This window comes from Atractosteus spatula, chromosome 13, assembly GCF_055471065.1.
Source record: "Atractosteus spatula isolate fAtrSpa1 chromosome 13, fAtrSpa1.hap1, whole genome shotgun sequence".
Taxonomy (NCBI): domain Eukaryota; kingdom Metazoa; phylum Chordata; class Actinopteri; order Semionotiformes; family Lepisosteidae; genus Atractosteus; species Atractosteus spatula.
In genome coordinates, this window is record NC_142718.1 from 39097074 (window position 1) to 39112412 (window position 15339).

At 40.3% G+C, this 15339-nt stretch overlaps 1 protein-coding gene across 16 annotated transcripts in view; it reads right to left on the minus strand.

The window, feature by feature from the left end:
• neb (nebulin) overlaps positions 1 to 15339 on the minus strand; it is a 90008-nt gene that overhangs the window by 42938 nt on the left and 31731 nt on the right. For all 16 annotated transcript variants that reach the window (XM_088931419.1, XM_088931432.1, XM_088931420.1 and 13 more), the window contains 25 exons: positions 14513 to 14824; positions 13967 to 14170; positions 13561 to 13665; positions 13283 to 13390; positions 12874 to 13185; positions 12219 to 12422; positions 10223 to 10327; positions 10006 to 10113; positions 9375 to 9686; positions 8829 to 9032; positions 8423 to 8527; positions 8166 to 8273; positions 7756 to 8067; positions 6771 to 6974; positions 6061 to 6165; positions 5428 to 5535; positions 5018 to 5329; positions 4560 to 4763; positions 4357 to 4461; positions 3883 to 3990; positions 3012 to 3323; positions 1816 to 2019; positions 1147 to 1251; positions 586 to 693; positions 166 to 477 (listed from right to left, as the gene is read on the minus strand). In XM_088931419.1, the coding sequence (XP_088787545.1) occupies positions 166 to 477; positions 586 to 693; positions 1147 to 1251; positions 1816 to 2019; positions 3012 to 3323; positions 3883 to 3990; positions 4357 to 4461; positions 4560 to 4763; positions 5018 to 5329; positions 5428 to 5535; positions 6061 to 6165; positions 6771 to 6974; positions 7756 to 8067; positions 8166 to 8273; positions 8423 to 8527; positions 8829 to 9032; positions 9375 to 9686; positions 10006 to 10113; positions 10223 to 10327; positions 12219 to 12422; positions 12874 to 13185; positions 13283 to 13390; positions 13561 to 13665; positions 13967 to 14170; positions 14513 to 14824 (4686 nt within the window). The remainder of the gene's footprint in view (positions 1 to 165; positions 478 to 585; positions 694 to 1146; positions 1252 to 1815; positions 2020 to 3011; positions 3324 to 3882; positions 3991 to 4356; positions 4462 to 4559; positions 4764 to 5017; positions 5330 to 5427; positions 5536 to 6060; positions 6166 to 6770; positions 6975 to 7755; positions 8068 to 8165; positions 8274 to 8422; positions 8528 to 8828; positions 9033 to 9374; positions 9687 to 10005; positions 10114 to 10222; positions 10328 to 12218; positions 12423 to 12873; positions 13186 to 13282; positions 13391 to 13560; positions 13666 to 13966; positions 14171 to 14512; positions 14825 to 15339) is intronic.

Below are 15339 nucleotides of genomic sequence, written 5' to 3' on the forward strand. Positions count from 1 at the left end.
ATTGAATTAAACAATCAAAGTTTTCTCCAAAGAACAGTATTACATGAGAGCTTTGCTGATACAAGAGCACTCATGTACAGGGTTCAATAAGATCCAGTTGAAAAAAATCTGAGACATTCAGTCTGTCTACATTTTACTTAGCTGCTTTGGTGAGCTTGAACTTACATCGCTCTGGAGCTCATAGGCTTTCTTGGCCTGGATGACATCATTCTGGTCGGGCAGGCAAGTCCACTGGTGCAGGTAACGTCTGTAGTCAATGTCGCTGACCTGGATCTGGCATTTCTTAGACAACACAAAGCCCAGCATGTCCACTGGCAGGTTGTACTTGGTCTTGGACTTCTCAAAGTCCTTCTTGTACTCAGCGTCACTGGCGATCTTGGCTGCGTTCAGGGCCAGCATGATCAAGGGGTCGTCCTTGACACTGCGGGCGCCGATGTGGTGTCCGGTCTGCTTGCGGAAGCCTTCCTTGTACTTGTACTGCAACAGATCAGTGGGATGCATTCAATGGAGTGCAAAGCAGAACTTCGAAGTACTTTTATTTTTATTTAAAAAATCTCTCTTTCATAAAGGCACAAGAAAACTCACATCGCTGGCGATGTCCCTGGAGGCTCTGGCAGCCTTGATGGAGACGGCGTCGGCACGCAGATCGTAGCCCTTCTTCTTAGCCTCCTCGTTGGCAAGTTTGTACAGTTTCTGAGAAAGGAACATTTGATTTTATAAATGAAGATGAAGCCGAAGATTGATCATTATGAATGAAAAATGCCATTAATCAAGGTCAACAATCAAGGGAATAGAATATCCTGACAATACAGTGTCCAAACAGTACATTCCAAGTAAGTGCGATGCCCATAAGGCCAAAAAGAAGGTCTCTTTGAGATTTGAATGTTATTGGTGTTCAAGGTGGGACACCATTGTAGCATTCACTACTTATAATTGCTACAATGTGTCTATGCATCCAGATACACTAGACAAACTATTCATTGTTTAAACATGATCTCCGAAGAGATGCGCAACATGAGTGCGTGATCAAAGCACGTTAAACTTAGACATGTTAATACATATTCTTAAATTTTAAATGAAACCCCTACTTGCAATATTGTCTTACTGTATTTACTTCTTGAATCCTAAAACATTCAGTTCACCCACCTGACTTGTGTTGATTTTGTTCTGTTGTGCAAGGATAATTTCAGGAGTATCAGGCATGACATGAATCTGGACCTTGTCTCTATCCCATGCCTCAGTGTACAGACGCTGAAAGAGAGAATGCAACACAACATAACATAAAGAAAACAAATCCGCTTTTCAATCGTGCCATTTTAAAGTCCTACAGAAATCAAAACTTCCCAATTCTGATGTTTTACTCAAAGATCACAGCCCTGAAAAAAGTAAAATTACAAACATAATATCTAAAACATGTAGAGGTTTTGAGGATGATCACAAAGGAAAACTTTGTTACAGTCAGTTTTTAGTATTTTTCTGCACTTCAGATGATCAGGTGAAGTCAGATGTTTAGATGATTTACTCTTCCAGGTGTGACTTAAGAGTTTCAACCAGTTCCATTCTACAGCTGAAGAATCCCTTTGGTTTGAAATGAAATGCATGATATAAATAGCAATGATATCATTTCTGCAACTTGCAGTCTGTATTTAATTGTACCCAGCATGTATTTACAAACTTAATTTATTGTTTCAAAATCTACAAGGTTCACGTCGATCAAACTTTCCTTTCCATTAAGAGAGCTAAAAAATATATTTTATTTATTTGTTTGTTTAATTTCTAGCAGATTGTGCTTTAATGGTTAACACAGTTGCATACCTGGTCCATGTTTTTGGCATTAGCCTGAGCCAGAACGATTGGCATTGCGTCCATTTTGCTTGTGAACTTAAAGTTGCTGGGATGCTGGCGGTACTTCCTCTCACTCAGGATCTCGGCAGCTTTCTTGGCTTTCTCAACATCCAGAGAGCCAATGGGGACCCATCCCACACCCTTCATCCATTCCATGTCAGCCTTGTAAACAGCCTGGATAACAGACACAGAAAAAGGACACACACATATATACACATATTTCATGTACAGTATATACTGACAGGCACTGAAAACACAACACATTCTTTTGGTTCCAATTCTCATTTCTTTTATACAGAGTTTTGATGGCCTCACTGTCCTTGGGCAGCTCTCTTGATCGTATTGCTTACTTGTACTGTAAATGGAACTGATTAAGCCAGTGTAGGCCTTTCTATTCCATGAAGAATATGAATGGAGGTAACACATTTCCTATGAAGGGGATGGTTTTGATTTTCTGCTTTTACTAAAAAACTTTTTCAGTCAGGGATGAAGTTTTTAGAGATGCAATTAAAGTACAAAATGAATTTAATAAATCCATCTTGACTACTTATAATACTCATCCAATGGTGCTTACTTGCATTCTGGATAAGAACATTTTGAGACATCTTAAAGCTTTTTAGTAACATGAACCCTCTGTGATATATTGTTAACTCCTTTACTCTATATTTTTCAAAATCTTCTTTTAAACAAATTTTAAGATGAAGAGTCTTTAATGAACTGTAAAAGCTCATAATTCATTTTAGCAATTATACTGCATGTATTAAAATCATATTTCACTCAAGCCTTTTACATGGAAGAAATAGTGTGCGTCAGGCTGAATGAACAGAGTTCTGTATTAAATAATTATTTATTTTGCTTCAAAGAACAATGAAGGATATTTCCTTCAATAGGAATAATAAATAAAACAGTATGATACATTAATGTTCAGTGTTATTATGCTGTACAATACAAGTGCTCTTCATATCTTCAACACTTCAGTTTGAAATTACGTCACTCTGCCTCTATCTTCTTCTGTATATTTTTGAGCTTTAGAATTTATATCAGACTTTTTAGTTAAAGTTAGCCTATAACAACCCAGCATGTCAGAAGATCTGAAAATTACAGGTAAAATCACACCTGAGCTCTATTAGTAGAATGGAAAATAAGTTCTTCAATACAGGACTTACGTCGCTCTGGAGCTCATAGGCTTTCTTGGCCTGGATGACATCATTCTGGTCGGGCAGGCAAGTCCACTGGTGCAGGTAATGTCTGTAGTCAATGTCGCTGACCTGGATCTGGCATTTCTTAGACAACACAAAGCCCAGCATGTCCACTGGCAGGTTGTACTTGGTCTTGGATTTCTGGAAGTCCTTCTTGTACTCGGCGTCACTGGCGATCTTGGCTGCATTCAGGGCCAGCATGAGCAAGGGGTCGTCCTTGATGCTGCGGGCACCGATGTGGTGTCCGGTCTGCTTGCGGAAGCCTTCCTTGTACTTGTACTGAAGCAAAGTAAAAACTGTCACTAGTGAACGCTGGTTTATCACTTTAATATTTTGTTTTAAATTTTTAATTATTAAACTTTTTAGTTACTGTATTTTAGTATTACCCTGCAGTAGCAGTATTGTTTCTTATTATATAAATGTTCCCAAAAAGCCTTCAGTTTTGCAGAGGGAGAAGAATCACCTGTGATGTACTGTAGCTATTACAATAAGCATACATGTACTACAGTATATGGTGGTAGTACAGCTTTAACAAGGTTTACAATGACATCATATCAGTTCAAAATGTCTTCAGCCTATGCTTTTTCAGGTCTTAAGGATCTCCAAACTAATGGAAAGACACTTGACAAGGATGATAAATTAAGTCACAATTACGTATCCATTAGTAAATGTTTGCAGGCAGCAAAGCATTGATACTGACTCTACTATGGTCATTCATAACTACCATGAAGGTTCACAACAAACATGAAGTAAGGTCTGTTGGGGATGATGGCTCTTCACAATCCTAGTGCAGCTCTCATATGCAGCTTTCCATGGCTCAGATGCAAAAGGTACTTACATCACTTGCAATATCTCTGGAAGCTTTGGCAGCTTTAATTGAGATGGCATCTGCTCTCATGTCATAGCCCTTCTTGAGAGAATCCTCATAGTCCTGTTTGTAAATTTTCTGCAAACACAACATTAAGCTTGTTAGTATTGTTTCAGACTGTGATGGGCACCTCCAGGTGTGAAAATGAAATCAGACATGCTGCCTTCACAATACATCTGGAAATGAAGAAAAGTGCATGGATTATTCTTTGGTCCATTATATACTGTATTTGTTATATCATGTTTATGTTCAAGTCTATGTACAACATAAATATATTTGTTTTGTATAAGCATACATACTGTATGTACAGATGTTTCTTTTTACAAGCTGTAATCTAATGGAAAGCTTAAGTTCAACAGTGAGTCATGATAAAGATCAGATGTTCATTGAAATATAAAAGTGGATTTCTTCCCAAAAGCAATCAAAAGAAGAGCTGAGCATTACCTTGCTGACAGTTACAGAGTTGGCCTTCGCTAGAACAATTTCTGGAGTATCTGGCATCACATGAATGGTAGTTTTGTCCTTATTCCAAGCTTCTTTGTACAGGCGCTGCAAAGAAACATCGAATGATGTATTTCGCCAACACGAAAACTTCAAGTTCAATTGTGTCAGTATGTCTTCCCAAAACAGGTCACCTATCCACTTACATCATTCATATTCAGTGCATTGCTCTTGGCGAGGACAATGGGCAATGAGTCAGTAACACTGGTGAATTTAATGGTGTCTGGGTGTTGACGGTAAAGACGGTCACTCAGAATCTCTCCAGCCTTCTTTGCTTTCACCACATCCAGCGAACCAATAGGGACCCACCCAACACCTTTCAGCCATTCCATATCTGCCTTGTACACAGCCTGAGGAAAGAAAAGAGCACACGTGTTAGCCGAAGGAAAATATTTAAGAAATGTTCAAGGAAAACATTTTTGTTTGCCTCTCTTAATACTTTTACAGATTATAGATTTAATCTGGGATTTTGCAATAAGATCTGATTCTTGCCAGCTACGTAAGAAACACGGGCAGGTTTTGTTTCATCAACGTATGCCAATCCTCTTTTCTTCAAAAAGGTCATTATGATTTTCATAATATGCAATCGTTAGCATAAACTTACGTCACTCTGGAGCTCATAGGCTTTCTTGGCCTGGATGACATCATTCTGGTCGGGCAGGCAAGTCCACTGGTGCAGGTAATGTCTGTAGTCAATGTCGCTGACCTGGATCTGGTTTTTCTTAGCCAGGACAAAGCCCAGCATGTCCACTGGCAGGTTGTAACTCGTCTTGGACTTCTCAAAGTCCTTCTTGTACTCTGCGTCACTGGCGATCTTGGCTGCATTCAGGGCCAGCATGAGCAAGGGGTCGTCCTTGATGCTGCGGGCACCGATGTGGTGTCCGGTCTGCTTGCGGAAGCCTTCCTTGTACTTGTACTGAAAAGTGATAACAAATTTGCAAAGAATTATTTCCTTTGCTACCCATGGACTAATAGTGAAAAGAGTTTAAAATGCACAAAACAGAAATCACTCACATCACTGGCGATGTCCCTGGAGGCTCTGGCAGCCTTGATGGAGATGGCATCGGCACGCAGATCGTAGCCCTTCTTCTTAGCTTCCTCATTAGCAAGCCTGTACAGTTTCTGAAAAAAAAACATCAGCATTTTAATACAGAGGTAATGTCTGACCTCTCTATGTTATCGAAGCTAACATGAAGAAATGTGTTTACAATCAAGTGTTTAAAACTGTAATACCATAAACTGAGTACAGTATAGTTTCTGAAAACAGCAATACTGTGGCATCTAAAAAATGTTTAAATGTCATTAGATATCTGTTGTGGCTTACATGTATAATGTACAATTATTTAAATGATATAAAAACAGGATTCTCAATCTCCTGCTTCATGTCCATGGGAAATTGTTTATCAGGTATGAAGTGTGACTTGTCAGAAGCATTGCAGCTGTGTGTCATTTCTATATCATGCAGACAGTGAGCAAGGACCTGTAGCTTTTAATAAGGTTGTTTCAGAGTTCTTGAACTGCAGAGAACCGGACATGGGAGTTCATTAAATTGCAAGATGAATCTTTGGAGCCCTTATTTTTAAAATGTTATATTAAAAAACACAGGGCCATGAATGAAAAGGGAGGAGCAGGAGAAATTTTGCTCACCGCACTCGTGTTGATCTTGTTCTGCTGAGCAAGTATGATTTCTGGGGTGTCGGGCATGACATGAATCTGGGTCTTGTCCTTCTCCCAAGCCTCAGTATACAGGCGCTGCGATGAGAAAAATCAAAAAGAGGCAATAAGGAACGATTCACATCAGGATTAATAGGGACATGTGCACCACAATCTTGTTGCTCAAAACCACCACCAGATATGCAGCGTGTCATATATCCGACAGTGGTCCATTTTAAATTTTACTGATTAACTGAAACGTGCTTTTAGAGTATTGTACAGCACTATGGTGTTGGGAAGCACCACAAGTTTGTCCGCACCTGTGGTTGGAACCAAAACACTAGCAAATGCAACTGAAATGAATGCAATTTACATAGTAATCTCTTAATATACAGTTTGTACACAAGCAAAAAATCTCTATATATATTGTGTTAGTTGAGATGTGAGGTATCAGGCACAATCTCAAACATTTGACTACAAAGTTTAGATAGTAACTGCTAGCACTACTACTATTTTAACTGGATCAAAATGAAGGATTATTAAATAAGGATTTTAACTGGAACCATCAAGCACGTCACATCTCCAATCATTTCTATTCTGGACCTCGTCTGGGTTCTTCAGGCATCCACATGGCTTTTGCTTCCTTTAGTTTCTAGCAGTGCAGTAAGGGTGCATGCTGACCCAGCGGAGAACAGAAAGACCACCTTGTTCAGGTTCAGTGCGTTGGTCTTGGCCAGGACAACGTCCATGGAGTCAGTCACACTGGTGAAGTTCACTGTGCTGGGATGCTGGCGGTACTTCCTCTCACTCAGGATCTCGGCAGCTTTCTTGGCTTTCTCAACATCCAGAGAGCCAATGGGGACCCATCCCACACCCCTCATCCATTCCATGTCAGCCTTGTAAACAGCCTGGAGGTGGATACAGGGAAAAAAATTGCCTGTGGTTTTTCGATAACGCAGTTTATGGAAATACGTGGGCTAAGATTTTAATTTTAATGAAAAAACACCCAATTCAGATTCTTAAATGTGAATGGAGATTACGGATAAATATAAATAAGAAAACACAGATGCATGTAAATACAGACATATTTTTAATGATATTAATAACAGTTTCGTCCACCCATGATCGATAAGGTCCACCTCCTCCTGAGGACCTCACAAAAGCAGGCCCTGTCTCAAAGGGAAACAGCACAAGGTATGGCCAAGAGTGCATGAATGCTTGTTTGCTCTCCTCAAAGCAGGATGTCTGTCAATTGCAGATTCAACGGGAAAGGGACAATATAGAACAGCCACTCAAACCTAGTATGTCTTTGGACACCAGAGGAATCCATGCAAACACAGGGAGAATATGCAGACAGCACACAGACTGAAAGCCAAGAAGAGGCAGTAATGGTAACTTCCATGCCACTATCGTCATCTTCATTATATATGAATTAAAGAAAACCTGCAAAGACGAGTAGAATAACTCTGATTGGCTACTTTAAACTGCCACTCTGAGATTTTTATCCCTGGTCCAAATGAACACAGTAGCACATTACTGTGCCATGTCACAGGTGGCCCTGGTGCCTTTCTGAATTATGGTCTGAATCCAGTAATGGCTGCAGGAATCAACAAAGAAATGTCTTGCTCTAAGGATATACTGTAGGAGGAGAAGGGTTGTAACCAAGAACACACCATTGACATAACTTACGTCACTCTGGAGCTCATAGGCTTTCTTGGCCTGGATGACATCATTCTGGTCGGGCAGGCAAGTCCACTGGTGCAGGTAATGTCTGTAGTCAATGTCGCTGACCTGGATCTGGTTTTTCTTAGCCAGGACAAAGCCCAGCATGTCCACTGGCAGGTTGTAACTCGTCTTGGACTTCTCAAAGTCCTTCTTGTACTCTGCGTCACTGGCGATCTTGGCTGCATTCAGGGCCAGCATGAGCAAGGGGTCGTCCTTGATGCTGCGGGCACCGATGTGGTGTCCGGTCTGCTTGCGGAAGCCTTCCTTGTACTTGTACTGAAAAGTGATAACAAATTTGCAAAGAATTATTTCCTTTGCTACCCATGGACTAATAGTGAAAAGAGTTTAAAATGCACAAAACAGAAATCACTCACATCACTGGCGATGTCCCTGGAGGCTCTGGCAGCCTTGATGGAGATGGCATCGGCACGCAGATCGTAGCCCTTCTTCTTAGCCTCCTCGTTGGCAAGCCTGTACAGTTTCTGAAAAAAACAACATTTTAATACAGTTAACATATATGAAGAGATTGTGTTCACAAATAAGCATACTAAAAGAAATGTATAATATCAAAGGCTGTAAAAGACTAATTTTAAAGAAAGCAATAGCTGTACTTAAGCAAAACTAAACTGACCTCACTGTAGTTGATCTTGTTCTGTCGTGCAAGATTCACTTCCATTGTGTCTGGCATGAGATGGACCTTGGTCTTGTCTTTTTCCCAGGCTTCAATGTAAAGTCTCTGTTAGGTGAATTTAGAAAGATTGCAATTAAAAGCAAGTGGATATCTTTAAAACAAATACAATTTATACCTGTTGGGTTTATTTCAAAATTATAAAGCAAAAGAAATTAGAAAAAAGGTTAGTTGTTAAAATGCGAAAATCAGGGTTAAAATCTCCTTTCATATAAAAATATTATTTTTGTGAAGAAGAAGAATTATAAATATAATTTTGCAGAGACTAAACTTTTCTCCTTCTAGATCAGCTCAGGCAGACTTGTTAGTTAATCAGATCAGTAGATCTAGAGAAAATGAAAAGCCTTACCTTGTTGATTGTCTGTGCGTTGGCCTTGGCCAGGACCATTGGCATTGCGTCCATTTTGCTTGTGAATTCCAGTGTACAGGGATGCTGGCGGTACTTCCTCTCACTCAGGATCTCTGAGGCCTTCTTGGCTTTCTCAACATCCAGAGAGCCAATGGGGACCCAACCGATCCCTCTGAGCCACTGCAGGTCAGACTTGTACATAGTCTGTGGAAAACAGAAAAGAACAGTTTTATTGTATCCAGTTTTATCATCATCCAGAGATCCAGTTAGAGTCTAATCATTACCCTTGAGGCACAGTGAGACACTCTTGTATGCAGCCTAGGCACAAAGAAATCAACTGTTAAATCTGTACTGACCAATTGGACTTAAGAGACCAATTAATACACATCACAAATTTTCGCTCACTGTGTTTCAGCTATATTTCTGTACATCTTACTGATTAGTCATATGATTTTGCTTAAGAAGGATGGTAATTGAAAGTTGCACATTTATTTGACATGTTCTTTTCTATGAACAAAGACACACAAAGTAGGAATTCTAACTTACATCACTCTGAAGGTCATAGACCTGCCTGGCGTGGACGACATCATTCTGGTCGGGCAGGCAAGTCCACTGGTGCAGGTAACGTCTGTAGTCAATGTCGCTGACCTGGATCTGGTTTTTCTTGGCCAGGACAAAGCCCAGCATGTCCACTGGCAGGTTGTACTTGGTCTTGGATTTCTCAAAGTCCTTCTTGTACTCGGCGTCACTGGCGATCTTGGCTGCATTTAGGGCCAGCATGAGCAAGGGGTCATCTTTGATGCTGCGGGCACCGATGTGGTGTCCGGTCTGCTTGCGGAAGCCTTCCTTGTACTTGTACTGTTATAGAAAAACATATATACTGGATATATTATATGACAGTTCTCAAAAACCTTTAATATTGTGCATTTCTGCAACTCTTTGGAGGCGTGAATAGTACTAGCAATTAATGGATGCTCTTGAATCTTTCTGTTCCATGCACATAATAATTAAACCTTGCGGCAATATTAACATTAATATTACCTGGCATCTTCTTTCAGACCTGGATCACCACAACCTAAACCTTCTGCTATCCCAAAGACTTCATTAACAGATTTACAAGCCAGATTAACATATAGTTCTCTGTAGAAACGCAAATCTTTGAGGTAAACGAACTCACATCGCTGGCGATGTCCCTGGAGGCTCTGGCAGCCTTGATGGAGACAGCGTCGGCACGCAGATCGTAGCCCTTCTTCTTATCCTCCTCGTTGGCAAGCCTGTACAGTTTCTGAGAAAGGCCCAGATATTAGTCCACGTGTTGTTTAAACAAAAATATAGCATAGAATATTAAATTGTGAATAAGAAATTATTACGGAAAGGAGAGCAGCACAACTCACCTCACTGTAGTTTATCTTGTTCTGCCGAGCCAGAGTTACTTCTGGGGTGTCTGGCATGATGTGCACGTTGAGCTTATCCTTCTCCCAGGCCTCAGTGTAGAGTCTCTGAAATGAAACCATGGCACTTTCATCAGCAGCTGGTGGCTGGTATCTACACAAAAGCTCATTTTTTTAGGAAACAAAAATCACATTGTCTGGTTGTCTCAGGCCATGAACTAACAAAACCCTCTCTTTTAAAGAAAGTGACACTTGAGGTAGTTATTGAAAGCCTCTTGAAAGAAAAAATCTAAAACATTACCTATTGGTTTCCACTTGTGTTTGAAATTTCATGATTCTTTTGGATAAAATTGTGTTCTGGGGGCACATTTGTTAGTTGATTTATAAATGCACCAATGCACAAAGATGCCATTAAAATACAAAGTCCCAATTCTACTGTTTTTGCTGTGTCTACGTAAATGTCTTTCCCAGATTTTGTCCTGGTAATTTCTCACTCTAACACCAGAAACAGAGACAGAACTCATGATTACTGTTTTACCAACATTTTGCAGTTATGATGCTAGAGATTGTAAATATGTTCTTGAAAGTGCTTTGGCATGGAAGGCCCCATTTTGTAAAGCATTTGAAAATACAACTCGTGATACACTAAAACACCTGAAAAACAGCAAGAAAGTGGAAGGATTTCTTTTTTGTCCACAGAGTGGCCATTATTTGAAATATCACTTTTGAAGCTTCTGAATTTGTTTGAATGAATTCATAAACCTCAATTAAAATATTTAACACTTAAATACTTTGCATTTGTATTGATAGCCTTCACTCCAAAACTGTAGGCTTGTCAGCTATGGTATTGGCTCATACACAGTTTCCATATTGAGTGTCACGCCCTCTGCAGCCAGAGGGCGCTCCTTCTCTGTCCTGTCCCTAGTTTCTGGTCTGCTGTCCTTCCTGTCCCTCTCTTTCCCTTGGGCTATATATTTCCGGGTCTTGCACTCTGTCCCGGCTCAGCATTGACGTTCGGATGTCCTGAGACCCGCCTAGCACCAGGGCGCCCCACATCCGCTACCTGAGGGCACAGGTTTCTATACGGCATTCCTGAACTCTTTGCACTAATGAGCCCGGGCCTTTTTCCCGTCTCGCCGCTACGCATATGGGTCTTTTTCCGCTCTCCTGCTCCCCACGGTTAGTCCCTTTGGACGTCCGTGACATGAGTACCAATCTTCCCAACCACAGAAAAACCCTTGTTCGTACACAGTTCAGCCTGTGGAAGCTTTTAAAGGGAGAAAAACCTCTTCACCATCTTGCCCGTCTTGCACACAGCATCTCTCCACCCAGCTGGGTGTCCTCTTGTGTATATTTCACTTAGAGAGCACGTGACGTCAGTTACCTCCTAAGAATAGCCAGTTCTTTTGCTGGGTTTTATCATTTGTTCTATAATGATCTAATTACAACATCACTTTTATCACTTTAATAGTTTGAAGTATAATTCACATTATCATAGGTTCTGTATATTTCTAAGGAAGAAATCTGCAAGTTACGTTCCTTGTAGAAGGGAGTACCATGATTGTGGGAGTATAACCCCCTATTTGCCATATACTCAAGTATTCACCAACCGCAGTTTTGCCAAGCATACAGCTTTTCAGGAACATAACCACCATGATTGTTGAAGGAAAGCTGCATATAAAACATGGACTTGCTCCATGTATATTAATTGAAAACAGCTGGAACTGTTACTGAGAGGAATGCTATGACAAATGGAGAAAAAATACAAAAAAGACTATTATACCTTATTAAGAGTATTAATAAAAAAATCATTAAAGTGACACAAAAATATCAGATACTGTATATCGGCTCATACCTAATGAATAGTCTGTGCATTGAAGAAGAATTGTACACCTGAGACAGTGCAGAGACATACAAACTCATTCTAGATGACCTCAGGAGAGATATAGACTTGTTAGTTAATCAGATCAGTAGATCTAGAGAAAATGAAAAGCCTTACCTTGTTGATTGTCTGTGCGTTGGCCTTGGCCAGGACCATTGGCATTGCGTCCATTTTGCTTGTGAATTCCAGTGTACAGGGATGCTGGCGGTACTTCCTCTCACTCAGGATCTCTGAGGCCTTCTTGGCTTTCTCAACATCCAGAGAGCCAATGGGGACCCAACCGATCCCTCTGAGCCACTGCAGGTCAGACTTGTACATAGTCTGTGGAAAACAGAAAAGAACAGTTTTATTGTATCCAGTTTTACCATCATCCAGAGACCCAGTGAGAGTCCAATCATTACCCTTGAGGCACAGTGAGACACTCTTGTATGCAGCCTAGGCACAAATAAATCAATTGTTAAAACTGTATCTAACATTGGTCTTAAGACACCTATTTACACACATCACACAAACTTCCTCTCATTGTATTTCAGCGATGTGTCTTTAAGTCTTACTGATTAGGCATATGATTTTATTTAAGAAGGATGGCATTTGAAAGTTGCATAATTAGTTTAGTATAACAAAAATAGTAAGAGTAAATCTCATTTGTGGTAGTGATGATGAATGGAAATTGACTCAATGTTAGAGTTACAGTGTCATAAAAATATTTAGTTTAACCTGTTAATTTATATGAACAAAGACACACAGTAAGTTAGTAGGAATTCTAACTTACATCACTCTGAAGGTCATAGACCTGCCTGGCGTGGACGACATCATTCTGGTCGGGCAGGCAAGTCCACTGGTGCAGGTAATGTCTGTAGTCAATGTCGCTGACTTGGATCTGGTTTTTCTTGGCCAGGACAAAGCCCAGCATGTCCACTGGCAGGTTGTACTTGGTCTTGGATTTCTGGAAGTCCTTCTTGTACTCTGCGTCACTGGCGATCTTGGCTGCGTTCAGGGCCAGCATGAGCAAGGGGTCGTCCTTGATGCTGCGGGCACCGATGTGGTGTCCGGTCTGCTTGCGGAAGCCTTCCTTGTACTTGTACTGCAACAGATCAGTGGGATGCATTCAGCAGTTGAAATTATTTTGCATGTATTCTATTTATACTGTATCTTTTTCATGAAGGCATGAGAAAACTCACATCACTGGCGATGTCCCTGGAGGCTCTGGCAGCCTTGATGGAGATGGCATCTGCACGCAGATCGTAGCCCTTCTTCTTAGCCTCCTCGTTGGCAAGCCTGTACAGTTTCTGAAAAAAAAAACATCAGCAATTTAATACAGAGGTAACATGTAAGCTATATATGAATTTGAAGGAATTGTGTTCAGAATTAAACATATAACAAAATGTATAATAGAATAGGCTGTAAAAGATTCATTTTAAAGAAAGCAATAGCTGTACTTAAGCAAAACTAAACTGACCTCACTGTAGTTGATCTTGTTCTGTCGTGCAAGATTCACTTCCATTGTGTCTGGCATGAGATGGACCTTGGTCTTGTCTTTTTCCCAGGCTTCATTGTAAAGTTTCTGTTGGGAGATTTTAAAAAGATTGCAATTAAATGCAAGTTGATATCTTTAAAACAAATACAATTTATACCTGTTGGGTTTAATTCAAAATTGTAAAGCAAAAGAAATTAGAAAAAAGGTTAGTTGTTAAAATGCGAAAATCAGGGTTAAAATCTCCTTTCATATAAAAATATTATTTTTGTGAAGAAGAAGAATTATAAATATAATTTTGCAGAGACTAAACTTTTCTCCTTCTAGATCAGCTCAGGCAGACTTGTTAGTTAATCAGATCAGTAGATCTAGAGAAAATGAAAAGCCATACCTTGTTGATTGTCTGTGCGTTGGCCTTGGCCAGGACCATTGGCATTGCGTCCATTTTGCTTGTGAATTCCAGTGTACAGGGATGCTGGCGGTACTTCCTCTCACTCAGGATCTCTGAGGCCTTCTTGGCTTTCTCAACATCCAGAGAGCCAATGGGGACCCAACCGATCCCTCTGAGCCACTGCAGGTCAGACTTGTACATAGTCTGTGGAAAACAGAAAAGATCAGTTTTATTGTATCCAGTTTTATCATCATCCAGAGACCCAATGAGAGTCCAATCATTACCCTTGAGGCACAGTGAGACTCTCTTGTATGCAGCCTAGGCACAAAGAAATCAACTGTTAAATCTGTACTGACCAATTGGACTTAAGAGACCAATTAATACACATCACAAATTTTCGCTCACTGTGTTTCAGCTATATTTCTGTACATCTTACTGATTAGTCATATGCTTTTGCTTAAGAAGGATGGCATTTGAAAGCTGCACAATTATTTGACATGTTCTTTTCTATGAACAAAGACACACAAAGTAGGAATTCTAACTTACATCACTCTGAAGGTCATAGACCTGCCTGGCGTGGACGACATCATTCTGGTCGGGCAGGCAAGTCCACTGGTGCAGGTAACGTCTGTAGTCAATGTCGCTGACTTGGATCTGGTTTTTCTTGGCCAGGACAAAGCCCAGCATGTCCACTGGCAGGTTGTACTTGGTCTTGGATTTCTGGAAGTCCTTCTTGTACTCTGCGTCACTGGCGATCTTGGCTGCGTTCAGGGCCAGCATGAGCAAGGGGTCGTCTTTGATGCTGCGGGCGCCGATGTGGTGTCCGGTCTGCTTGCGGAAGCCTTGCTTGTACTTGTACTGCAACAGAACAAAGGACATTCTTCACCAGTGCCAGGTTTCATAATACAAAAAGAACATACAGTATACAGTTTCATTTATAATGATCGATTAAGCCTTAAAAAGTGTGAAAGTAAATAGCACCATGAGCATAATCAAATATTGTAGTGACTCAGAGGCTCCATATATTCTATTTATCCAATTATTAGTGGTGAATTAAGGTAGAGGTGATTTCAAAATAGAATTCAAAATTATAGTTGAAAGTACAGGTACAATGGCATCAATATCACTTTCACTGTTCTCTGCTTCTGTGCACTTCATGGTTGATGTGCAGTATTACTTGTATTATACAGTATACAGTAGATCATTTTGTTTTATATCTGTATATTGTAAATTAGAGCACTCTAAGAAGAAGCAGAGAGTTAAATGTCACTGATCAATAGGACCTGGCCAATGCTAACAAAGGTAACTTTATAAAAGACTACTAAAGTGTATGATCTTTTCTCCCTTTCCCCCTTTTTAAGAGAACAGTGGTA